We start from the raw sequence: 26,927 nt of genomic DNA on the forward strand, positions 1-26,927 counted from the left end.
TCTCCTGATGCTTATTGTACTCTGTTAGAAACTGAATCTTGTAAAATATATATATATATATATTTCTTATCTTCAAATAGCTGAAAAGCTTTTGACCAGACTTGTGGTGAACCACTCGTGTATGTAAAGGACTTCATAATACCAATTGTATGCACTTTAAAAATGCTTAATGCCATCTTATACTCCTTTCTGTCATATCGTTTTTCTTATTTTAGTTTATTTTATCTTGCTATATCATGTCTCCCTTTGCAAAGTGCTTTTCATCATAACTTCTGGGTAGGAATTTTGATCTTTTCCCGATTACGATGGATGTGTATATGGTCATGTGTGTATGTGCAGGGAAAGAGTTAAATGCTCCCTCTTTTTTTCTAGTGAGATGGAGTTTTTATAACAATTTATATCCAGTATTGCCCTTCAAAGGAAGCAAATCCAATGGGGACCACTGAAAAGACTGCAGCCTCTCTGTGATTCTGAGGACATAGTTGAAACGTGGTGGTTCCAATGCCTCAGCCATTTCTAGGAACATCAGTAAATGCTCTCTTGCCTTTTCTCCTTAAAGGACAACTACCCCTTAGGGGAAGCACCAGGTGTTGTGTAGGAAGGACGCAATCATGTACTGACATCTTCAGGAGAAGAAAAGCCAGCGATACCATCTTAGACACTTAACTCGGAACACGCGTGCTAAACTAAGCCCCTGCGGAAAGCTGAGAACCCACTCAAGGTATCCAGACCACCCCCTGGAAGGACGTGGGTAGGGGGTGGCTCGAGGAATGTTTCCAGGAGAGTTCATTGGTAAACTTGATCCACTCCGGAAGCGCATTTCAGGAAGCAGGGCCAGTACCAGGGACAGCACCAAGACCCGCGCCCAGGTGGGGAGAGGCAGCAGCACCATGGACAGCACCAACGCGAGCGCCCGGGGCGGAGAGGCGGGGAGAGGCGACCTCATCAGCTGATGCCTTACGTAGGCTGGATCCCCACTTTGAGAAGGCAGGTCTGGATGGGCGCGCTGGCGTTTGCGCTCCAAAGCCGTGGCCCCAGACGGGGTGGGGCTGGGCCTGGGGGGATAGCAGAAGGCAGATCCCAGAAAACAGGTCCCCGCTGGGCTTCCCTGGCACGGAGTTAAGGCTGCAGCCTGCTGCTTGGAGAGAAGGGCGGGTAGCGAGGCGACGCGTGCAGCGAGAGTACTGCTCTGACGCACCAGCACCCCCTCCCGCACCCACACGCTCCAGGGTCGCCCAGCTGCCCCCCGACTTGGGAGATGCTCAGCTCTGGGCGACCAGACAGCTGTCTCTGCCGAGGTGAAAAGCCTGGGCATGTGACAGCTTAGGAGGGCCCTGGCTGCGAGACGCAGCCCAGCACCCTCCTCTCTGCCACACCATCTCCCACGTATGCTCACTGGCAGGAGGTTGGGGCCAGTTTCATAGACAATCCCCAGAAACCCCGCCGCCAGCCAGAGGTTGCAAACATCCAGAGTGGCTCTGCGCGCAGTGGCCACCGTCCATCTTCCTGAACGCCCCTTCTGCACTCACTCTGGGCCGGTCTCCTGACCCAACGATGGATTCGTCTCTGAACCTAACCTACTTTTCCCTCTCCACCCCCGCCCCTTTGGAGACCAACCGCAGCAGCCTTGACGCCGACGACCCGCGCCCCAGCCCGCCCCTCCTCTCTGTCTTCGGTGTGCTTGTTCTGACCTTGCTGGGCTTTCTGGTGGCTGCGACCTTCTCCTGGAACCTCCTGGTGCTGGCGACCATTCTCCGCGTGCGCACCTTCCATCGAGTTCCGCACAACTTAGTGGCGTCCATGGCCATCTCGGATGTGCTCGTGGCCGCTCTGGTCATGCCACTGAGCCTGGTGCATGAGCTGTCCGGCCGCCGTTGGCAGCTGGGCCGACGGCTCTGCCAGCTGTGGATCGCGTGCGACGTGCTCTGCTGCACGGCCAGCATCTGGAACGTGACGGCCATCGCGCTGGACCGCTACTGGTCCATCACCCGCCATCTGGAATACACGCTCCGCGCCCGCAAGCGCGTCTCCAACGTTATGATAGTGCTCACCTGGGCGCTCTCCGCGGTGATCTCCCTGGCACCGCTGCTCTTCGGCTGGGGGGAGACCTACTCTGAGGGCAGCGAGGAGTGCCAGGTGAGCCGCGAGCCCTCCTACACCGTGTTCTCCACAGTGGGCGCCTTCTACCTGCCGCTCTGCGTGGTGCTCTTCGTGTACTGGAAGATCTACAAGGCCGCCAAGTTCCGTGTGGGCTCCAGGAAGACCAACAGCGTCTCACCCTTATCGGAGGCCGTGGAGGTGGGTGTTCTGGAGATCCTTGTAAATACTTCACTCGCATTCCTTCAGGCTTTATCTCCCGCACGCTGACTCCAAAGTTTGTAGAAAGTGAATTTAGTTTTCTTTTGGGGGGAGGGGAGGGGAGAAAGGAGAAGGGATAGACTGGGGGAAAGCACAAGAGACTGACTTTGTGTCAACATGCTCAGCTTCACAGAGCTAATAATGGCCCTTACCATCTCTGATGGATTATTTCCATATATAAAATGAGGGGTTTGGACTACATACTTCCACAGGGTCCCATTTGGCTCTAAAATTCTGTGACTCTATAACACCCTTTAGAAGGTCTGAAGAAGTCAGTGTCTGGGGCTACTGGATAAACTTGCTGCTTGCTGCACCTAGAGTGGGGTGATCAAGGAGGAGGGAAGGGACAGATGGTAACGTGACTTGGCAGAAAGATTGCTCAACATCAGGCAAAGCAGAGTAATGTTTTAGCCCAGTCTATTTTTTTCTTTGCAAATTAAAGCAACTAATTTTGCAAAAACATAGTATCTCCTGGATTACTACCTGCTGTTCTGCAGCATCCTCCTCCCCTGATGCAAGATTATCAAGATGTTTACCTATTTCAGAGCCTGCTTTTGTTATCCACTTCCACGGCCTGTGGTGCTGCTCTCTGGGTCTATCCCCAGCCCCATCAGGCCTTTTGTATGCAGGAGAGGATCATTTGTTTGCCTTCCCAAACAAGCTACAGGAGGAAATTAAAAATCTAAGGCAGACAATTCCCCAGCTCTTTACAAGTGGCATTTTCTGTAGGGCTCTTTTCTTGCCCTCTCTCCACCATGCTTTCCTGTCTTGTTAACTCTTAATAATCCAACCCTATGACTGCAGATTCAGGAAATATATGACAACTGAATCCAATGGATATGGAGATTGCTCCCCCCTGAACAACTCTCATTGCCAAGGTGATCCCTTGAGCCTAATTCATACATTTAAGTTAGGTCAGAAATCTACGCAGCCCCATTTTCTGTTATTGGCTCTGGGACAACATAAATTCCATTAAGCATATTAAACACACACTATGTATGGGCTTGGTGCAAGGAGTAAAGAATGATAAAGACATCATCTTTCCCATGAAGAGCTCCCTCTAGTGAGGGAGATAGACACTTACTGTGAGTGCTGTAATATGGTTGTGTTTTCCAGATCAATAGCTAATTCCAACAATAACCAGTCAATCAAGCTCAGAGGGACCAGAGGTGTAGGTAAGGGAGGAGAGAGTGCATCATTCTAGAAGAAGGAAAAGGGGGTCAGAGGCTACCTGTCCTTTTATCTAGAACAGTGGCCTCAACCAGGGGTGATTTGTCCCCTCCAGGGACCATTTGGAATGTCTGGGGACATTATTAGTAAAATTTGGGGGAGAGTACTAATGACATGTAGCATGTAGAGGCCAGGGATGCTGCTAAACATTGTGTAGTGCACGGGACAGCCCCCACAACAAAAAAATTATTCAGAGCAAAATGACAATAGTGCCAGATTTGGGAAAACCTGATCTATTAGATTTCTGAACTGAACAAGGAGTGCTGATGGCTAAGAGCACTCGCAGCACCAAACTGCCTGGAGCTTCCACATGTGTGAGAGTCCACCCCAACTCTGGGCCAGGAACAAGAGCACCCGCCACCTTCAATGGCCCTCCTTATGTGGACCCTCTTCTGCCAGGATGCTTATCCAGTTAAATGGTTTACAATCAATACCAGATACAGCTTGAAAAGGAAAAGCAGTCACAGTTTTGTCTTGTGGAACTTACTGCAAAGTGATGTAGCCTTTCACTGCTCTGCTCTGGAGACAGCATTAGCAAGCATTTTGACATTGTTCTGCTTTTATACATTTTTTTGCACTGTTTAATTTTCTCTTTCTCTCTCTCTCTCTGCCACATAACTTAAGAAAATGGGTCCCTTGGCTTTGCAAGATGTCCAAATGATCCAGGGCTCCACTGTTACTGTGAAGGGTGAATTACAAACCAGGTCTCCTGATTTTTCCCTGGTAGCAGGTGCCGAAGTTTCTAAATACAGTTCTCCCACCACCTAGCTGTGTTACCTAGGGAAACACAACACTTCTTCCTTGCTTCTTTGTCTGCTGCGTTTTCTTCAAATACATACTGAGAGCTTAACCTCTGTCAGACACTGAGATGGGAGCTGGCAACACAAGAGATGGGCCTTGCCCTTGGCAAAGGATGATGAAACCACTACTAAAGATCTGGCATAAAAAGATAATGCTGAATTTATTGCTTACTAGTCTGCAGCAGAGCTGTGCTGGCCAGGCACAATCGCTCCGAGCAGAGAACAATGCTAATCTTAAATGGCATTTTTGGGAAGCATGGAGATCAGACACCAGGGACTCTGAGAGGGGGAGGTGGGTTGATATATGTATGAGTCTTTTTTTGTCTTTATTTTTTATTTTATTTAAATTCAATTAATTAACATACACTGTATTATTAGTTTCAGAGATAGAATTTAGTGATTCATCAGTTACATATATCACCCAGTGCTCATCACATCACGCGACCTCCTTAATGTCCATCCCCCAGTTACCCCATCCTGTCCCACCCACCTCCCCTCCAGCAACCCTCAGTTTGTTCCCTAGAGTTAAGAGTCTCTTATGGTTTGTCTCCCTCTCTGATTTCATCTTATTTTATCTTTCCCTCCCTTCCCCTATGATCCTCTGTTTTATTTCTTAAATTCCACAGATGAGTGAAATCATATGATAATTGTCTTTCTCTGATTGACTTATTTTGCTTAGCATAATACCCTCTAGTTCCATCCACATCATTGCAAATGTTAAGACTTCATTTTTTGATGGCTGAGTAATATTGCATTGTTTATATATACCATTCTTCTTTATCCATTCATCTGTTGATGGACATCTGGGCTCTTTCCATAGTTCGACTACTATGGACATTGCTGCTATAAACATCAGAGTGCAGGTGCCCCTTTGAATTACTACGTTTGTATCCTTTGGGTAAATACCTAATAGTGCAATTGCTGCATTGTAGGGTAGCTCTATTTTTAACTTTCTGAGGAACCTCTATGCTGTTTTCCAGAGTGGCTGTACCAGTTTGCATTTCCACCAATAATGTTAAGAGGGTTCCCCTTTCTCCGCATCCCACCAACATCTGTCATTTCCTGACTTGTTAATTTTAGGCATTCTGACTGGTATAAGGTGGTATCTCATGGTAGTTTTGATTTGTATTTCCCTGATGCTGAATGATGTTGAGCATTTTTTCATGTGTCTGTTGGTCATTTGTATGTCTTCTTCGGAGAGATGTCTATTCATGTCTTCTGCCCATTTCTTGGCTGGATTTTTTGTTTTTGGGATGTTGAGTTCTTTATAGATTTTGGATACTAGCCTTTTATCTGATAAGACATTTGCAAATATTTTCTCCCATTCTATAGGTTGTCTTTTAGTTTTGTCAACTTGTTTCCTTTGTTGTGCAAAGCTTTTTATCTTGATGAAGTCCCAATAGTTCATTTTTGCTTTTGTTTCTCTTGCCTTTGGAGACGTGTCTAGCAAGACGTTGCTGTGGCTGAGGTCGAAGAGGTTGCTGCCTCTGTTCTCCTCTAGGATTTTGATGGATTCCTGTCTCACATTTGGGTCCTTCATCCATTTTGAGTTCATTTCCGTGTATGGTGTAAGAAAATGGTCCAGTTTTCATCCTTCTGTATGTGTCCATCCAAAATTCCTAACATCATTTGTCGAAGAGACTGTCTTTTTTCCATTGGATATTCTTTCCTGCTTTGTTGAAGATTTGTTGAACATAGAGCTGAGGATCCATTTCTGGGTTCTCTATTCTGTTCCACTGATCTATGTGTCTGTTTTTGTGCCAGTACCATACTGTCTTGATGATGACAGCTTTGTAATAGAGCTTGAAGTCCAGAATTGTGATGCCTCCCGTTTTGGTTTTCTTTTACAACATTCCTTTTTCTATTCAGGGTCTTCTGGTTTCATACAAATTTTAGGATTATTTGTTCCAGCTTTGTGAATTTTGATAGGGATTGCAATGAATGTATAGATTGCTCTGGGTAGCATAGACATTTTAACAATATTTGTTTTTTTAATCCATGAGCATGGAATGTTTTTCCATTTCTTCATGTCATCTTTGATTTCTTTCATCAGTGTTTTCTAGTTTTCAGAGTACAGATCCTTTGCCTCTTTGGTTAGGTTTATTCCTAGGTATCTTATGGTTTTTGGTGCAATTTTAAATGGGATCAATTCCTTAATTTCTCTTTCTTCTATCTCAGTGTATAGAAATGCAACTGGTTTCTGTGCATTGATTTTATATCCTGCCACTTTGCTGAATTCCTATATGAGTTCTAGCAATTTTGGGGTGGAGTCTTTTAGGTTTTCCACATGGAGTATTATGTCATCTGTGAAGAGTGAAAGTTTGAGTTCTTCTTTGCCGATTTGGATGCCTTTTATTTCTTTTTGTTGTCTGAGGCTAGGACTTCCAATACTGTGTTGAACAGCAGTGGTGAGAGTGGACATCCCTTCGTGTTCCAGACCTCAGGGGAAAAGCTCTCAGTTTTTCACCATTGAGAATGATATTCTCTGTGGGTTTTTTGTATATGGCTTTTATGATATTGAGGTATGTTCCCTCTATCCCTACACTGCAGAGAGTTTTAATCAAGAAAGGATGCTGTATTTTGTCAAATGCTTTTTCTGCATCTATTGAGAGGATCATATGGTTCTTATCCTTTCTTTTATTAATGTGGTGTATCACGTTTATTGATTTGCAGATGTTGAACCACCCCTGCATTCCAGGAATAAATCCCACTTGGTCATGGTGAATAATACTTTTAATGTACTGTTTGATCTTATTAGCTAGTATCTTGGTGAGAATTTTTGCATCTATGTTCATGAGGGATATTGGTCTTTAATTCTCCTTTTTGGTGGGGTCTTTGGTTTGGGGATCAAGGTAATGCTGGCCTCACAGAATAAGTTTGGAAGTTTTTGTTCCACTTCTATTTTTTGGAACAGTTTCAGAAGAATCGGTATTAATTCTTCTTTAAATGTCTAGTAGAATTGCCCCTGGGAAGCCATCTAGCCCTGGACTCTTGTTTGTTGGGAGATTTTTGATTACTAATTCAATTTCTTTGCTGGTTATGGGTCTGTTCAGGTTTTCTATTTCTTCCTGTTTCAGTTTTGGTAGTTTATATGTTTCTGGGAATTTATCCATTTCTTCCAGCTTGCCTAATTTGTTGGCATATAATTGCTCATAATATTCTCTTATAATTGTTTGCATTCCTTCAATGTTGGTTGTGATTTCTCCTCTTTAATTCATGATTTTACTTATTTGGGTCCTTTCTCTTTTCTTTTTACATAAGTCTGACTAGGGGTTAAAAAAAGGGCTTCTGAGGGGGGCTGGGTGTCTCAGTCGGTTAAGCATCAGACTCTTCAGTTCAGCTCAGGTCATGATCTCCTGGTTGTGGGATTGAGCCCCATGTTGTGTTCTGCGCTCGTGCAGAGTCTGCTTCAGATTCTTTCTCCCTCCCTTTCTGCCCCTCCGTGCTCATGCTCTCTCTCAGATAAATAAATAAAATTTAAAAGAATAAGGGCTTCTGAAATTGCTTTATATAATGTATTTTATATTTTTATATTTTAAATTTTCACAGCTGGATTATATAGCTCCTCTCTTTTCTACCCTTCTACTTTATCCCCATCTGAGGAGATGTCAATTAACTTCACTCACTAGTACAGATTTATAGTCCAGGACAATAAAAATTTTTTCAATACTCTCATGAAGTTTTAAATTCTATAACAATTTTTATTATTACTTTCTCTATGAAGTTTAGAAAAGTTCTAAATTATCACTGTTAACTCTAGGCCAGAGTTTTAATTAAAAATATATACGTTTGTCTTCTTATCTGGCAATCTTACTGTGTGACTTTGGTTTTTCTGAGAAAACCCTAAAGAAAGGACAGTGCATTTAGGAGGTTGGGTGAAGCTGAATAGAAATACGCAAGACCTAGTTATGCAAGGCAGGTGGGTTTGGGAGTGTTACAAAATCTCTGAGACTATTTTAGAGTTAGAATTTTGTTTAAGACCTTAACATACCAATTAGAGAAGCTGTTAACTGTTTGGTATTTTTCTCCTAATTTTTCTACTGCTCTTAAATGGCTTAATTTATTGATTTTTGACTTGGTCAGAAATTCCTTATTAAGATTAATAAAAAGGCTTATCAATCTAATTAATCCTTTCAAAGAACCAGCTTCTAGTTTCATTGATCTCATCTACTGTGTTTCTGGTTTCTAATTCATTGATCTCTGCTCTAATCTTAATTATTTCTCTTCTAATGTGTGGCTTAGTGAGGCTTGGATGGCTATGTATTTCCCCCTTAGGACTGCCTTTGCAGTATCCTATAGGTTTTGGACCGATATGTTTTTGTTCTCATTGGTTTCCATGAATTTTTGATAAACCACTGGCCAGACTTATCCAAAAGAAAAGAGAAAGGACCCAAATTAATGAAATTATGAATGAAAGGGAGAGATCATGACAATTGATGAGTTTTAATCAGGAAAGGAAATAGAAACAATTATTAGAAATTATTATCAACAACTATATGCCAATAAATTGAGCAACCTGGATGAAATGGATGCCTTCCTGGAAACCTATAAACTCCCAAGACTGAAACAGGAAGAAATTGACAACCTGAATAGGCCAACAACCAATAGGAAATAGAAGCAGTGATCAAAAACGTCCCAAAAAACAGGAGTCCAGGGCCTGTTGGATTCCTTGGGGAATTTTACCAAACATTCAAAGAAGAAATAATACCTATTCTCCTGAAGCTGTTTCAAAAAATAGAAACAGAAGGAAAGCTTCCAGACACATTCTATGAGGCCAGCATTACTTTAATCCCCAAACCAGGCAAAGACCCCATCAAAAAGGAGAATTTCAGACCGATATCCCTGATAAATATGGATTCCAAAATACTCAACAAAATCCTAGCTAATAGGATCCAACCATACATTAAAAGGATCATCCCACGACCAAGTGGGATTTATCCCCGGGATGCAAGGGTGGTTCAACATTCGCAAATCAATCAATGTGATAGAACACATTAATAAGAGAGAGAAGAACCATATGGTCCTCTCAATTGAGGCAGAAAAGGATTTGACAAAATACAGCATCCTTTCCTGATTAAAACTCTTCAGAGTACAGGGATAGAGGGAACATTCCTCAAGTTCATAAAATCCATCTATGAAAAACCCACAGCCAATATCATCCTCAATGGGGAAAAGTTGAGAGCCTTTCCCTTAAGATCAGGAACACGACAAGGATGCCCACTCTGGCCACTATTGTTCAACATAGTACTAGAAGCCCTAGCACAGCAATCAGACAACAAAAAGAAATAAAAAGTATTCAAATTGGCAAAGAAGAAGTCAAACTCTCTTCACAGATGACATGATACTTTATGTGGAAAATCCAAAAGACTCCACCCCCAAATTACTAGAACTTATACAGCAATTCAGTAATGTGGCAAGATACAAAATCAATGCACAGAAATCAGTTGCTTTCTTATACACTAACAGTGCAACTGTAGAAAGAGAAATTAGAGAAATGATTCCATTTACAATAGCATCAAAAACCATAAGATACCTTGGAATAAACCTAACCAAAGAGGTAAAAGATCTATACTCTAGGAACTACAGAACACTCATGAAAGAAATTGAAGAAGACACAAAAAGATGGAAAAACATTCCATGCTCATGGATCAGAAGAATAAACATTGTTAAAATGTCTATGCTACCCAGAGCAATCTATACCTTCAATGCCATCCCGATCAAAATTCCAATGACATTTTTCAAAGTGCTGGAACAAACAATCCTAAAATTTGTATGGAATCAGAAAACACCCCAAATTGCCAAGGAAATGTTGAAAAAGAAAAACAAAGCTGGGGGCATCACGTTGCCCGATTTCAAGCTATATTACAAAGCAGTGATCACTAAGACAGCATGGCACTGGCACAAAAACAAACATATAGACCAATGGAAGAGAATAGAGAGCCCAGATATGGACCCTCAACTCTATGGCCAAATAATCTTCGACAAAGCAGGAAAAAATATGCAATGGAAAAAAGACAGTCTCTTCAATAAATGGTGCTGGGAAAATTGGACAGCCACATGCAGAAGAATGAAACTCAACCATTCTCTAATACCATACACAAGGATAAACTCAAAATGGATGAAAAACCTCAATGTGAGACAGGAATCCATCAAAATCCCAGAGGAGAACATAGGCAGTAACCTCTCTGACATTGATTCAGCAACTTCTTTCAAGATTCATCTCCAAAGGCTAGTGAAATTAAGCAAAAATGAACTTTTGGGACTTCATCAGGATAAAAAGCTTCTGCACAGCAAAGGAAACAGTCAACAAAACAAAGAGGAAACCCACGAAATGGGAGAAGATATTTGCAAATGACACTACAGATAAAGGGCTGGTACCCAAGATCTATAAAGAACTTCTCATACTCAACACCCAAAAAACAAATAAGTCAAAAAATGGGCAAAAGACATGAACAGACACTTCTCCAAAGAAGACATACAAATGGCTAACAGACACATGAAAAAATGTTCATCATCATTAGCCATCAGGGAAATTCAAATCAAAACCACATTGAGATACCACCTTATACCAGTTAGAATGGCAAAAATTAACAAGGCAAGAAACAACAAATGTTGGAGAGGTTGTGGAGAAAGGGGAATCCTCTTACACTGTTGGTGGAAATGCAAGTTGGTACAGCCACTTTGGAAAACAGGGTGGAGGTGCCTCAGAAAATTAAAAATAGAGCTACCCTATGACACTACTGGGTATTTACCCCAAAGACACAGATGTAGTGAAAAGAAGGGCCATATGCACCCCAATGTTCAGAGCAGCAGTGTCCACAATAGCCAAACTGTGGAAAGAGCTGAGAGGCCCTTCAACAGATGAATGGATAAGGAAGATGTGGTCCATATATACAATGGAATATTACTCAGCCATCAGAAAGGATGAATACACAACTTTTACATCAACGTGGATGGGACTGGAGGAGATTATGCTAAGTGAAATAAGTCAAGCAGAGAAAGTCAATTATCATATGGTTTCACTTATTTGTGGAACATAAGGAATAACATGGAGGATATTAGGAGAAGGAAGGGAAAAATGAAGGGGGGATATTGGAGGGAGAGACGAACCATGAGAGACTATGGACTCTGAGAAACAAACTGAGGGTGTTAGAGGGGAGGGGTGTGGGGGGATGGGTTAGCCTGGTGATGGGTATTAAGGAGGGCATGTACTGCATGGAGCACTGGGTGTTATATGAAAACAATGAAGCGTGGATCACTACATCAAAAACTAATGATGTATTGTATGGTGACATAACAAAATAAAATTTAAAAAAAGATTAATAAAAAGGCATTTGTCAAGAAAAGCACAAGAGTTAGGATTATATGGCAATTTAAAATAGAAAGTCAAAGTCCCTAAAGGAGAAGTTCAAGATCTTGGCTTAGACAAACCATGATACACAAGAAAGAGCCTCCATGGTTGGCCAACAGTCTGTGCCAATGAATAGTGTCTCAGGATCCCTAACCAGAGGCTAGCAAGGGGCCGTACAATCACCAACCCAACACTCACTGAACTAGAATACCAGCTAAACAAAGTGACATTCTTTCACAAATTAAGAAGACAGGGAGTGCCCTCAAATTTTGTAAAGGACCCAAAGCAAAGTTTGATTAATTGCTTTTCCACAGACATCAACTACATAATGAAAGATGCTTGAGATGCTTTTGTTATTTCAGGCAAATCAAATTAAATCAAACTATCAAACTACAAGAGAACCTTAGTCCTTTTTGTTTTTGTCTCAACATGTTAGCTCAGTGATGTCTTGGTGAACTGTGAGTGAACTGTATTGATTTTTCTAATAAATCCTTAGAAACCTTCACACAGCATGAGGGCTGTTGACATTTTGAAAAAGGTTAACAGGGGCGCCTGGGTGGCTCAGTTGGTTAAGCGACTGCCTTCGGCTCAGGTCATGATCCTGGAGTCCCGGGATCGAGTCCCGCATCGGGCTCCCTGCTCAGCGGGGGGTCTGCTTCTCCCTCTGACCCTCTTCCCTCTCATGCTCTCTGTGTCTCATTCTCTCTCTCAAATAAATAAATAAAATCTTAAAAAAAAAAAAAAAAAAAAAGAAAAAGGTTAACAGGTAGAAGCATACATGTTTTACTTTTGTTTTTCAAACTTGTTTGTAAACATAAATATGCCCTTTTATTAAATAAATACACAGCAATGTTTTGTTTTTTTTTTTTAATTGCTTTTCCACAAATTGGTCTTAGGTCTAACAGTCCTCAAAACATTAGCCCTTGGGTCTGGCTTGGAATGGATTAGTAGCTTATCAAGCCAATGCCTTACAGAACAATCCTTTTTACATTCAACTGAAAGAAAGGCTCTCCAGGAAAAAAAATTTTTTTTAATTACCCAATGAAACCAAGACTTTGCACATATAGACAAATAACAGCAAAAGCAAAGCAAGTAGCAGTAAATTAAGTACATTAAGGGCATAAAAAAATATTTGCTAAATGGTACACCTCCAGGACAAGAGATCTAATGGGCTTACCCAAAGATCTAAGTCAATTACCAAATGGTATATATCTCAATCAAAGATCTAGGTAATTGATACAAAGACCTAAGCCTAAAGACCTTAAATGAAGACACTTTTTGTTACAAGTCCTAGGATAACAAAATGCACAGAGCAAGAAGAGCCCAGTGGGGCTGGTTGGAGATGCTGAGACTGGCACCCCTGGGGGCAGATCCTGATGCAACTGGACTTTGGGGCCCAGTGAATATACTGTGGTCCAAGCATCCTGTAGAGGGTCTTCAAAATGATCTCAGTGGACGCTCTAGAACTGTCTAAGGATGATACAAGCACCACATAGTATCTGAAATAGAAATACAAGCCAAACCTACTGCTTACTACAATAAGAAAAAGTTATATTTGTCAGGTACTGTCTCTAGAGCAGAGCAGAATGCCAACAATCTCTGGGGACTGGGACAGCATGGAGTTCAGGAACTGGAGGGCAGTGAATGGATATCACCTTAAAGTGGGGTTACTCAGTGAGACTGCTGTCGATTGATTGGCACTCAGAGGAACGTTTATTGGGGTGAGTCCTACCCTAATTGGCTGACTTTCAGAAGTGAGGGCAGCCAAGGATTGGTTGGTTTGCAAATGTGTATTTACAAAACTGTATTGTCCCTGATCAACTGAAGATATTTAAACACGTAGCAAGTTTCCTTCTTACCATAGCTATAGAACAATCAGTCTTTTCCTAAGTTAGTTGGGAAGTTTGAGGAATGTTTTCACTCTTCCCCCTTGTGGAACCCTCCCTTAACGTGTAAGACCATTTCTAGCTTGAGCATTCTGGTTCATCTGTCCATCTTCTATTCTGACAGTGGTGTGGTCTAACCTGCAAATCACCCAAAATCACACTTCTGAGGTAAGAGTCTTCATCCCTAAGCTTCAGTACCCACTATTGATGGTCATCTATTGATTATCTGTGATATTAATAGGAAAGTGAAGCCAAATTAAAGGAAATTAAAGCAATATATTAGATTTATGATTAACCAGTGAATTGTTATTTATCACATAAGCATTTTGGAAAAATGAGAAGTCTAACACATAAGTACATGTCCCCCAAAGAATGCATTTATTTGGAGAGATGAGGCTAATTGTTCACTTAGAAAAATTTTATATGTGAAGTGATGGGCATTGAGGGGGGACATGTGCTGTGATGAGCACTGAGTGCTATACGCAACTGATGAATTGTTGAACACTAAAAAAAAATAAATTAAAAAATAAATGATACAGTGTTATGAGGATAATTACAAAAAGTCTAATTTGGCTTGAAAGCTCACTTTCTTTTACCCTACTACTTCTTTTTCTATAAATCTAATGAGCATGTTGAGTAATTGATAGAGTAATTAATAGATTTCAATTCTCCAGACTCAGGTGCTTTATTGCAATCATTGATTAGCAGAAAGCAAAGATCTAAGGAGTCCCTGAGTCAGAAAGTCACAGGGTGAGCAACCAAAAGACATTAGACAACCAGAAACCTAAAACCTCCCAAACAACAAAGATCCTCCTCCCGGAGAAGCCTCTGCTGTCCCAAAAGAACCATTTTAAATCAGTGACCCTCTTTCTTCTGTCAAGTGAGTTGGTGTTGAATGCTGCACCAAGAGAAATGTCAATGCTGATCAACATTTCGCATTGAGGTCCTAGAAAATGTGCTTTTCTGAGACATATGGAGTTCTAGGACTCACCTACAAACAATTCCTAACTCCAAGCAAACCATAAAAAGAAAGTATTTAGAAAAAATATTTAACTTGAATTTAAAGTAGAACCCTAAGGGGTTCTCATGGAACATGACAAGAATTGTTAAAACATGACACTTGAATCTTTGTTGGAAGGGCCTGTGGATGTGGGCTCCCACCCTGTTCTACTAACAACTCAGTGAGAAAGGAGCATGAATCTAACACCTGTGAGGAAACATTTAGCTGAAACACCCTACTGACATGAGAGAAATCATCCTGAATACAAACTTAGAAATAAAATACCTGGAACATCTTTAAGAACACACTTCACTCAACATTAGAACCATGACGCCGTGGCAAATCCTTGCAGATCCAATGAGTGTAAGTTTTATTTGGGAATAGCTCATCCTCTGTAAGAACCTAGGTAGACTGCACTGGAAGAACACAAGGTTTTAGAGTGCGCTGCCAAGTACCCATACAAGCAGGCCTGCACGGAGGGCACTTTACATTCAATTACAGGGACCATGACTGAAGTGATGGGCTTCCATGAAACTGTCTTATAATCCTTAGACCCCCCCCTTTCCTAAGACTAATTTTTATAGAAATATTCAAGTCCTACACTTGCATGTAGATCATACACCTGGATAAACAACCACTGTGGTCTCATCTCTCAGATGAATGATGAGCTACATCCTGATATGGCAGCCCCTTCGGATATAGGACTGGATCTGAGTGTACGGAAGGGCAAAATCTCAAGAGAGGGAGATACCCTGAATGCCGATCATTAGGAAAGAAGATGGCTCCCCAGAATGGAAATCTTGCAACTTTTTCCATTATGCAACAGAAAACTCCTGCAAATAGAATGTGCAACTTTGGGGGTTATATCTCAGCCTTAAAGAAGGTTGGGTTTACATTGATAGTTTCATTGTGAGGCTCACTGTGTCTTGCAACTGAAAGTTGAGTATATAAAGGACTAAACATGGGCTTCTGGAGTCAGTCTGCAAAGGCTAATGACCACAGGGAAGGCAGACATGCAGTCAGGATGGGAGGGGCTGGCTGGTTCCCAAGAGTGTGCCGTATCTCAAAAGCCAGAATATCTGGTTGTGTGTTGCTGTATTTATTTCCACTTCGACAAAAGTCTAGTTTAAGAGTTCCACCTTTATATCAGCTGTGCTATAGAGAATTAAGGGGTGGGCACAAGGGAGTCACAACCCTGAGTGGCCAGTGTTACCACCAAAAAAGTGCTGAGAGGGAGAGAATTTCGGGGGGGGGGGTTGGGGGATGGTTTAACAGTCAGGACCAGAATTCTCCTTCAATTGCCATCTTTGGAAAATGGGGGGAAATGACTTCTCTGATGCCATTTTAGGATTGAGTTTTATTAAGAAATTGGTGGGTTTCCCTGTTTTATGCTGAAAAATGAAACTAAATATTGTGTTTGTATTTCTGTAAATGAATTCCCTGCAAAGTACTACCAGATATGCACTAATAATATAAGAAAGTTTACTATTGTTCCATCTCGGGGTGAGATTGGGGTATAGAAAGGGAGATTTTCACTTCTCATTTTATGTATGTTTTTAAGGGTTGCAGTATTGTGGACTATTTGTTCCAATATTGATGATCTTCTTTTTGATTGTACAATACTTGGTGTTTCATTGTTCTTCAAGTAAATGACAGGAAGGCTATCATACAAATTTAATAATTCATATATCAACTAATATTATTTTAACCATAGTGTTCCTATTTACACTTCATTATTCTATATGACAGATAGGTCGATGTCTTTTGACTCCAATTTATAGATGTAGCCATGAACCGGTTAGGTGGTTTAGGTTAAAGAGAATGACCTTCTGATTTGGTCCTTTGTCTGAAAGGTTGTTTGCTGCCTGAGAGAGAGCTGTGTAATTCTCCTTTTCAAATGTACTGGGGTTACAGAATGCTGGGGTTTGGAAGAATGATATCTAATGTCCATGTAGTCTCACCTACCAGTGAATGATTGATCAGCCCAGAAATTGTCCCAAATTCTAACTGAACCAGTTAACTTGCTAGTTTAGTAAACCTACCCATTGTAATTTCTCCATATTTAGGCTGTCCTTTCGTCAGATAGTCCTTATTTCAATTCCCCAAAGATGGAAGTAAAAGGACTGGAATGGAAGGCAGAGCCCCTTTCCCAGAAATCCCACTTCTCTGGAGAAGGGACTATGTCGAGGGCCTGATTCTGTGGAAATCTGCCCAAAGGAGACCTGGGAGCACCCAACTGGGGAGAATCTAAGTGTTTGGAGTCTGTTTTCCATGAAAGTTGGGGGAGGGGAAGGACACAGAATAGGCCCCAGAGGAGATAAGTGTCCTGGTGAGTGAACTGTCCCAAACAGTCATAGGAAACTGACACCAGAAGAAATTCTAGAAAATTCCTTTAGGGAGGATTCACACGAACACAGAAAGTTATTAAAATTTCGGAAAATCAGGCTTTAGTTGTCCAAGGGTTTGGTAAGGATTTAGCACCCTTTCGATTACTCATGTACCTTTGTCAGTAAATGATTTGTACTGCATGACCAGGTTATTTCTGTTTTCCTTGTTGAATAGGCAGCAACAGGGAATTCATCTTCATCACATTTATTATGGATGCTCCGTTCCTTCCATTTCTAAGATGTAAGCAAGCCCCCCAGCTCTGTCGCCATGTTTTCACAGCTGAGGGTGGGCTCCACAGGCTGCCAGTTTCCCACACCCGACAATCGAGGACTTTCTCTTCAAGTGGGTGTGCAGGAGCCAGGCATCCGTGTCTGGATTCACCTTACCCTTGCCTGACAGGCATGAGAAGCTGGCTCTTCATGAAGCTTCTGCTGATCTTTTCCAGGCGAAGACCTCTGCTCAGCAGCCCCAGATGGTGTTCACTGTCCGCCACACCACCGTCACCTTCCAGACAGAAGGGGACACGTGGAGGGAACAGAAAGAGCAGAAAGCTGCCCTGATGGTGGGCATCCTCATTGGGGTATTTGCACTCTGCTGGATCCCCTTCTTCACCACAGAGCTCATCAGCCCCCTCTGCTCCTGCGACATCCCCCCCATCTGGAAGAGCATCTTCCTTTGGCTGGGCTACTCCAACTCCTTCTTTAACCCCCTCATCTACACAGCTTTCAACAAGAACTACAATAGCGCCTTCAAGAATTTCTTTTCTAGGCAACACTGAGCATGAGGCCTGGGGATAAGAAGGAGCTATCACCTAACTCAGTGAAATTTCCAACGCCATCTACTTCCCCATCCCTACCCAGCACCACATTGAAGACACAAGCCCTCGAGGCTCTCCAGGGTTGTCTTCAGAACTAGCCCTCACTTCCAAACTCCTAGGTAGGAATGTGGGTCTTCACAGGCAGTTTGGGTGACCTTCTTGATCTAACTTACCTGTTATTGCTCACTCTGCACCTAACAGCCACAGAGTTTGCCCACAAAGTGCCCTTCCCCCCCCAAAATCCACTCCAGCGTGGTCATCGTCCTTGCCCCAGAGAGGTCAAACAAGGCAGACGAGAGGGAGGGAATCAAGCAACATGGGCAGGTTGGGAATGGATAGAAAATAATGAAGAAGTCGGAATGGGGACATCTGAGGGGTAGGAAATCATAATTCCCAGTTTTCTGGAATAGTGCCTAGTTTGAAATTCCATTCTGTAGTCCTGGTAAGTATACCCTAGTACTTGTTGTGTATGTCCCAGTGTTTGGCTACAAAATATTGTCTCTAAACCTATTAAAGTACATAGCCACAGCTGCAAGACCAGTGAATATTGGCTTTAAGGCTTTGTTTGTGGCAACCACGAACGTGTGCTCTGAGCATGTGCACACACACACACACACACAACTATGGAGGAGGTGAAGGTTCCACTTGGCTAGTTTATTCTAAAATTCAACCCATCAACTTGGAAAAGAACTAAAAATCAAATACCTCCATCCATTCTGAAGCAACTGTGCACAAAAAAATGTTACAATCCACTGGTTTTGTAGAATCTCTCAAACTTGCTTATTTTCTATGGATTTTATTTGTATGGAATTTATTCAGATGTTGCAGGACTAAGACCTCTAACCTTGGATCATAGGATTCAAGGAAAACAGTTGTCATGATGGGTGGCTTACCTCAGTATAGTTTCACAACAGAGGACTGTGAAGGCGCACTCCCCAAACACGTACACTTTAAAGGGACCGTTGGTTAATTTGCTGTCTTCTTTTTTTTTTTTTTTTTTAAGATTTTTTATTTATTTATTTGAGAGAGAGAATGAGATAGAGAGAGCATGAGAGGGGGGAGGGTCAGAGGGAGAAGCAGACTCCCTGCTGAGCAGGGAGCCCGATGCGGGACTCGATCCCGGGACTCCAGGATCATGACCTGAGCCGAAGGCAGTCGCTTAACCAACTGAGCCACCCAGGCGCCCAATTTGCTGTCTTCTTATTGGTGTGTGAATCCCTGCTAGGAGGCCAACACTAGCAACTAGTGAGAAAGGCAGAAATACGGTAAAATGTGGCCTCAGTCCCTCACAAAGTGACATCTTTATATAAATGAGTCAAGGCAATTAGGTGGTGGTGCAGCATTTATATGATCATAGAAAACCCAGGACATTAGACAAAACTTTAAAAAGGTCTCAGACAATAAAACTGGCTGTGGTCCGCTACGTCCCTGATTCTTTGAATGCATGAATTTTAAAATTATGTATTATAACAGTCTTTGAATTATTATAATAAATATATATATATTCTTTTGTTTATAATAAATTATATCAATTAAGATTTAAAAAATAGGAAATTTATGTTAATTTGTTGTCTTGGTTGGAAGCTTAGTCTCGCATTTACTGCGAAGAATCTTTACTCCAAGAATGTGAGTGAATGAGAAAATGTTGCACAACTTTTGTGAGGTCATGACTGACAATGCTAAATGCAGACCTCATGTCTGCATTGAAGCAAATTCATGGAAGAATTTACTTGGAAACATTCTTAGATTTTTTCTTCCTTCTGCATATATCACTTGAGGTGCCAAACCCACAAATATTTTAAAATACAGATTGTTCACTTGCTTGAGTTACCTTTCCCGCGATTACTTGGAACCAGAGAGGCCACCAAATCTTATTAGATTCTAGTGTTATAATAAAGGAAGTGTTTCCAAAATTTCATTAGTATCCCATAGTGGAGGAAGCTACACTCAGACATGGAGAACCTGGAGATGGGCCATCAGAACCAAGGGTAAAATTGTTCAAGTCTATTCTCTCTGAAAATCCACGTGAAATTCTTTATTATACTCCATAATTTCAATGTTTGTCTTCCTGTTTTTTAAAAAAAATTTTTTTCCTTCAAACTTTTCAGTAAAGTGAGGCTTTAGGAAGACGTGCCACATTTGTCTGGTGGCTTCAATAACTCCTGGACTCCCCCAGGATTCTATACTCCTTGTTGGAGAAATATGTTGTTATATTCATTTCAATCTCCTACTGAGGTTATTAATATTTTTGTGAGATGCACAAGTCCCATTCCTATTAGTATTCAATACATATTTAACACCTCCCAGACGTCACTTAAACTATTCATGGTATGAAACACTCTACATATACCACCCAGAGCAAGAAACACTGTCCACAAGGAGGACGAAGTGGCAACAAATGCATCATTTTGCTTCCATTTCAATACTAAAAGTTGCCTATGACTAGGTAGGAAATATTACAAAATGCACATGGTGGTCAAGCTAGGGTATCTGGGGTGCGTTTCGTCACCTGCGACCCTGCCCCGGCCCCCAGTCGGCCGTCCGGTGCCGACCAGCAGTCCGCACGCTCAGTTCCGTCTGTTTGCCAGGCTGGGGTGCTCGCCTTCCCGAGCAGCCCCTGAGTGATGGGGGCCAGGTCAGCTCTCTGCCGAGGGTGCCACAGCCCCGGAGGGCCACCTCCTTCATGGGTCGCCCAGCCACACCCCAGCGCTCTGTTCTGCCCCCGCCCTTTGCACGCACGGCTGCACGCCCTTCCTGACTCAGACCATCTCTGGCCACCCCGGTGTCTCTGTTAACAGGAATGAAGAGGGTCCAGTCCCCCCACCCAGACAGGCACACTCCGCGGGTGGTGGCATTCCACACAACAGTCTCTCCAGGCTCCACTGTCCAACTTCTCCGGGGGTGTCACGGGCTGAGTCGTGTCCCCCCAGGATTCGTATGTGAAGTCCTAACCCCCTGCCCACAGGGTGTGACTGGACGTGGAGGCGATTAAGGTAAAGCGAGGTCGGGAGGGTGGGGCCCGATCCAGTGTGACTGGTGTCCCTATAAGAAGAGGAGATGAGGACACAGGCACACGGAGGGACAGCCACGTGAGGACATGGGGGGAGGATGGCCTTCCACACGCCGGGGAGCGGCCTCAGGAGGGACCAATCTGCCGGCACCATGATCCTGGACGCCCAGCCTCTAAAACGGGGAAAATGAATGTCGTTTGTTTAAACTGCCCAGTCTGTGGTACTTTGTTAAGGCAGCCCAGACACACTAACACAGGATAGGGTCAGGGTCAGGGTTATCCTGATGGGCCGGGATTTCAGGCAGAGCCTTACAAGTGACCTTCCCAGCCTGCAACAGGTCAGGGTTTCCATGTCAGCTGAAGGAGAAGGTTCACAAAGGCAGATGACCCAGAGCCTCCTGTTTGGCATCAGACAGGCTACCCGTCCCCGCTACCCTGACCAGGCACCCTAAGGGGGACAGAGCCCCGGCCTGGATTGGAAAAGGTGGGCTGGAGAGCATGGGTCCAGAGGGGGCAGGAGGGCCGCCTCTCATTGGCCTTCTGCATCTTCCTGCCCCTCGAGGTGCTTGGGGTCCCCGCGGGCACCGAGCTGCACGTGCAGCGGGGTTCCGGGGAAGGCAGGATGCCGGCAGTCAGACCGCTGACCCCAGCTGCTCTAGCATCAGCAGGAACCCACACCACTAGTCAGTACGTTCTTCATTATTTCACCACAGAGGGGCTGCCTTTCCAGGTCACCCGACAGTGTTTTAGAATCTTTCTGACCACATATGGTTCGTCTGATGAGCTTAATTTTTTTCTGCACTTTAGAACACATCTAATGTTCAAATGAGGTCGAAGAGGGGAAGGATCCAGGGTCCTGACTCTCGCGGTGCCGTGTGCTGTTTCGCATGTGCAGCCACGGAGAGCGGGCTGACGGGAGCTCAGAGCCGCCTCGGGAACAGAACCGGCTGCCCGGCTCTTCTGTCCGTTCAGCCGGGGCTTTAAGTGAGGCCGACAGGTGAATACGAGACACAAGTGGGACAATGGTTCTTGGCGTCACCAAAAACACAGTAGAAAACAAGAGTTTGGGGTGCCTCTGTGCGCGTGCGTGCGTGTGTGTGCATGCTCGCACACGCGTGTGATTTACAAGGAACGCACAAGGCTGCAAAACTAACAGCCTGCTATGGGGTCGTACACTCCACAGCTTCAACCAGCCCGCGGGGGCTCGCCCGGTAGCCCGACGTCCAGCAGGGGAGCCTCGGCCCCGCAGCCCAGGGCGCTGACTCCGGCCACTAATACGCAGCCCTCTCTCTCTGTCTGGTGGTTTGGATTCTCCCACGTGGCACCAGCACCACACTCTACCCACTGAGACCTGGAGTTCGTTGAGCTATCTGGTAGGTAGGTAGGTTCCCCATCTTGTTCTTGCTGACCTTCACGGTCATGGTTTTCCCAATTTTGTTAAATACTATTTTCCAGTTGAAGCCCTACTATCCACATGTCGAGCTCCTGATAAAACGTAGCTGGTATTTTTTATTAACGGTGCATGAAATAAATGCCTCTGTGCCTAAACTGACTTACGGAAGACTGTCATCTTTCTGATGCTGAGTCATCCTGTCCGAGAGCAAGGGACGTCCTCATTCGAGGTTCACACATTCACTCCTTCCCACTCCTTCACCAGCCTGCCTTGTCTTACACTCTGCAGAGTCGGGGCCCTCACACCATCTGTGAGGGGGCTGTTTCCCCCTGGAGGCACCTGCTTTTCTGGGCTTGTCGCCTCTCCTTCGGCTGCAAAGCCAGCAACGTTCATCCCTCTGACCTTCTTCCATTGCCCACACGTCCCTCTGACTCACTTCTGCCTCCCTCCTCCACTGTTAAGGGTCCCTTGATTACATTGGGCCCAAACAGATAATCCAGGAGGATCTTCCTATCTGCCGTTTAGCAACCTCTCAGCAAAGCAGCCGAGGGGTTCAGACGTCCACGGGGAGGCTGCGGGTGCACATGTGGCTTATGCACTGTAGCTCGAGGGGGGCTCAGGTCAGTGCGGCCGTGGACAAGACACAAGCCCCCTCAAATTCCGGACCTTTGACCATGCTCAGATTTTGGACACATTTACCAAGGGTGGTTCTGCCTCGGGTCCAGCAAACCTGCCCAGGATGGGTGTTTGACTCCCGGGGCCACTTCCAAGAAACACTTTAAAGTTCCAAAGCCGTCACAGTCAATTGTCCAAGCAGTTGGAATGTGGGATCTAACACGGGGCTTCATGTGCAGATGGGCCGGCCTGAACTCACTGGGAAGTCAACAGGGTGCTTCCTGACGAGAAGATGCTGGCTGCCCATCTCCCAGCCTGGAAGGGCTCAGTGCCCAAATCACCCCAAATGGGCCATTGTGTCAGCGACTGCGCAAATCAGCCTTCCCCTGGGTCATGACCTCTCTGCCTCGATTGGGCCCGGGATGCTGGGCCCGCGGTTTCCCATCAGGGAGCACAGAGCCAAGGAATGTAGGGACTTCACTCTTTGGGGCTGGTCATGAGAATCTTGACTCTGGCCTCTTGAGGAAGATGAAAGAAGCCTCGGTGCTCAGGGACAACTTCCAGAGAGGTTGGACTGGGAACGGGAGCCAGGGCTTGACTTGTTTATACAAACAGAAAGACGGAGGTCATGCTGTGTCACCTCGAAGTCAACGGTCCGTCCTTCGAGGGGAGCTGAAGGGAAGAATATATTTAAGTGAAAGTTGTACCTGACCCACGGTCTGCAGCCAGCTTTCTCTCGAAGTCCAGGCAGGCGCACCGTGGAGGATGCTCAAGCAAGTGCCCTCCCCTCTGGGCAGCGCTTACCCCCGGGATGGGCTTGGTGTGGCCCTTCTGCACAGAAGACCGACAGCCCAGGCACGCGGCTTGCCGACTGAGCAACGGGACCCTTGCTCAAGCGCGCACACTCCTCAGAGGACTCTTCCTGGAAGAAACTGGAGACCGCTGGGGGCAGGTGGTCCTCCGCCTCCTCCCCTTCCCGAAGAGCATGACACTGGGAAACCTGCTGGTTTAGTTATTACCTCGCAGACACCGATTTGTTCTCAGCTCCCTGTGGCCAAAATCCCCACAGGGACTTGTCGAGACGGTAACATTCTGAAAGTTGCGTGTCTCCTCTCTCCACACCCAAAATGAAGTCGCTTTCCAACATAAATGCTTTGGAAGGGAACAGCTAGCCTGAGCTGGTATTTCTCCCTGGTGTGAACCGACTACTTCAGGAAATAATGAACGGATTTCATTCCCCACCTCCCAACCTCGCGATGCCTCTGCGCTTTCGCTGCAGTGTTAAACTTGCAATGAAATCATTATTTCCTTCCTTGGTCCTCAGAAGACTCTGAGGCAGCTTATAAGAAAACCAGACAACAATGTCATTGTAATAAAAGTTGTAGACGCTTGGGAAGCCTTGTCAGAACATCTAGGAGGAATGATCGCTTTTCTACAAGTGTAAATGGTGCTTACCATCACAGCGCTTTCCCTTTACAAATTCTGGGGAGCATGGTAACTGAGCCCCGTGCCGCAAAGTACGGAGGGGATCAAGCTGGAGGCATGACAGTGGACCCCGTGAGCAGCCCCAGTCCGTCGGACCGCACGGCCGTGGAGAGCACGGCTTTGCCGTTGTTGATGCACAGAGGCCCTGGCTCTCAGACCGTGCCCGCACCTCTGTGAAGGGCTCCAAGGGACTCACACTGGCTGCAAGGGACGAGCCCTGTAACATATTCCCAGGGCTCCCCAGTCGGGAGGAATGAGCTCATCTCCTGCTCCTTGGGTGCTGTTGGAGCCAAGCTTCTCTAGTTTCTCTCCAGCCCTCTTGCAGATCCTAGGGCAACAATCAGTACGATGACAAGTCATGTTTATCCCCAGAGCACTGGACCTTAGATCATTTTCTCCAAAAATGGAAGGCATCCTTGCTGGCTGAGGTCCCAATGAGAGATTACGACATGGCTTACAGATCTGTTGTGTGAACCAGTGGTCCTTTGCAGAGGTTGCAGAACTAATGGGATCTAAACCATGGAATCTTTGTTTTAACAATCATGGGTTCATTCTTTTTGAACTAGTCACACCTGTACATGGATTTTTTAAAACAAGATAAACTGACTTATAAAAAAAGTAAAAAAACAAAACAAAACAAAACACTTAATCTCCGATAGTTCAACAACAAATTGAAAGCTACTTTTTGTAGTGATCCTTGGAGCTGATTTCAAGGAAGGACAAACTCCAATTTCACCCAAGTGCGCCCCTTTGTCCATCCTATCTGTATCCATATCCTCTAGTCGATGTGAATTTTGTGTCCCACCCACCCACCACCCAAATTCATATGTTGAAGCTCTGTCCCCCATGGGAAGCATTTGGAGACAGGGCCTCTGGGAGGTGATTAGTATTAGGTGAGGTGATGAGGGTGGGGCCCCCATAGTGCAGCTAATGTCCCCCTGAGAAGAGACACCTGAGGACTTGTTCGCTCTCTCTCCATGCACACACTGGGAGGCCATATGAGCACTCAGTGGGAGGGCAACCATCTACACCCGCAGCCGAAGCAGCTAGAACCTTGATCTTGGACTTGCAGCCTCCAGGACAGTGAGAAAAGTAGTATCTGTTGTATAAGCTCCAAGTCTGTGCTATTTGTTATTGCAGCCCGAGCCCACTCATACACCCAGTGTTACTTACTCAAAATTAAAATGCTGGTGTAATTGATATACTTTTTTGAAGAATATGCTCATGTGCCTTATTCTCATGCATTTCCAGGCAAACAGACTGCTCCCTAGTCATCAAAGTTATCCAGATTGGAGGTTAAGACTGTCAGGGGAGGGGATGGATTGATCCACTCAGCTTTGAAAAGACAATGAGAAGGAAGGATTTTCTACATTCCTCTAACTCCCCTTTTTGAGTATTAGAATTAGAAACAGAACCGATAGGGAGGGTGTGTGTGTGTGTGTGTGTGTGTGCGCGCGCGTGCGCACGCGTGTGTGTGCATGCGCGCATGCGCATATGGAAGAAGAGAGAGATTTGAAGGAATTGGTTCATGTGATGATGGAGGCTGACAAATTCAAAATCCGTAGAGCAGGCCTGCAGGCTGGAAATCCAGGGAGGAGTGGATGTTGCAGCTGGAGCTCAAGGACATCTGCTGGCGGGAGTCCTGGTTCCTTGGGGGACGTCAGTCTTTTATGAAGGTCACCCACTGATTGCATGAGGCCCACCTGCATCATGGAGGTTGGTCTGCTTTGCTCAAAGTCTACTAATACACATATCAACCGCATTTTTTTTTTTAAAGATTTTATTTATTTATTTGACAGAGAGAGAGACAGCGAGAGAGGGAACACAAGCAAGGGGAGTGTGAGAGGGAGAAGCAGGCTTCCCGCGGAGCAGGGAGCCCGATGCGGGGCTCGATCCCAGGACCCTGGGATCATGACCTGAGCCGAAGGCAGACGCTTAACGACTGAGCCACCCAGGCGCCCCTCAACCGCATTTTTAAAATACCTTCACATCTACAGTAATATTTGACTCAGTATCTAGGTATCATGGCCCAGTTGACACATAAAACTCCCTACTGTGGAGGTGAACTCTCCTGCCTTGGCAGCTAAGCTAGGACACTTGGTGGCCCCAGCAGAGAAGGTGTATATTCCTGATTTCTTTTCCACAAGGGCCTCAGCGCTGCAGGCAGTGCATGGAACACAGTAAGCGCTCATATATCTTCTGAATGAAAATAGGAAGGCTAAGCCCTGCTTTCCTCCTGGGGAATTGAGGGAATGGACCCAGGGGTGGACCAATGAGGTCAGGCACCATGGTCCCTGTCTTCCAGCCCCGTGGGATGCTCTAGAAGTATTTGGCTAATGTGGGGGAGACTGAGCAGTGGTGGTGTGGTGTCTTTGCTCTGCAGCCTTACGGACTGGCTCAGAGTGACAGAGCACGACCTGGGTGGGCGCCCAGGGGACCTCCTGCTGTGCTGTTTCGAGGGGACACACGGGTAATGAAAAGGGCCACAGGTAGGGACCAGAAACTGAGACATAAATGACTCAGGGGCAGGCCCCAGTACACGGTCTGGAGAGGAAAGAGGGGCCAGTCCCAACTCAGAGTCAGGGGTTTAGGAA

General features: G+C 44.8%; 1 protein-coding gene across 1 annotated transcript; it reads left to right on the forward strand.

Moving 5' to 3' along the window:
- The first annotated feature begins 641 nt into the window (after window positions 1-641).
- Window positions 642-19,353, forward strand: HTR5A (5-hydroxytryptamine receptor 5A). Its single transcript, XM_036087563.2, has 2 exons — window positions 642-2,298; window positions 17,459-19,353. Exons 1-2 carry the CDS (start codon window positions 1,555-1,557, stop codon window positions 17,789-17,791), a joined length of 1,077 nt encoding a protein of 358 aa, XP_035943456.2. The 5' UTR covers window positions 642-1,554; the 3' UTR covers window positions 17,792-19,353.
- The last annotated feature ends 7,574 nt before the right edge of the window (window positions 19,354-26,927 follow it).

Source organism: Halichoerus grypus, chromosome 12 (genome assembly GCF_964656455.1).
Source record: "Halichoerus grypus chromosome 12, mHalGry1.hap1.1, whole genome shotgun sequence".
NCBI classification, from domain to species: Eukaryota; Metazoa; Chordata; class Mammalia; order Carnivora; family Phocidae; genus Halichoerus; species Halichoerus grypus.

Bases quoted from the DNA above. Each gene is read 5' to 3' on its own strand.
- HTR5A (XM_036087563.2), top strand. From the start codon at position 1,555: ATGGATTCGTCTCTGAACCTAACCTACTTTTCCCTCTCCACCCCCGCC. The intron at 2,299-17,458 runs GTGGGTGTTCTG...GATCTTTTCCAG, and splicing joins CCTTATCGGAGGCCGTGGAG to GCGAAGACCTCTGCTCAGCA.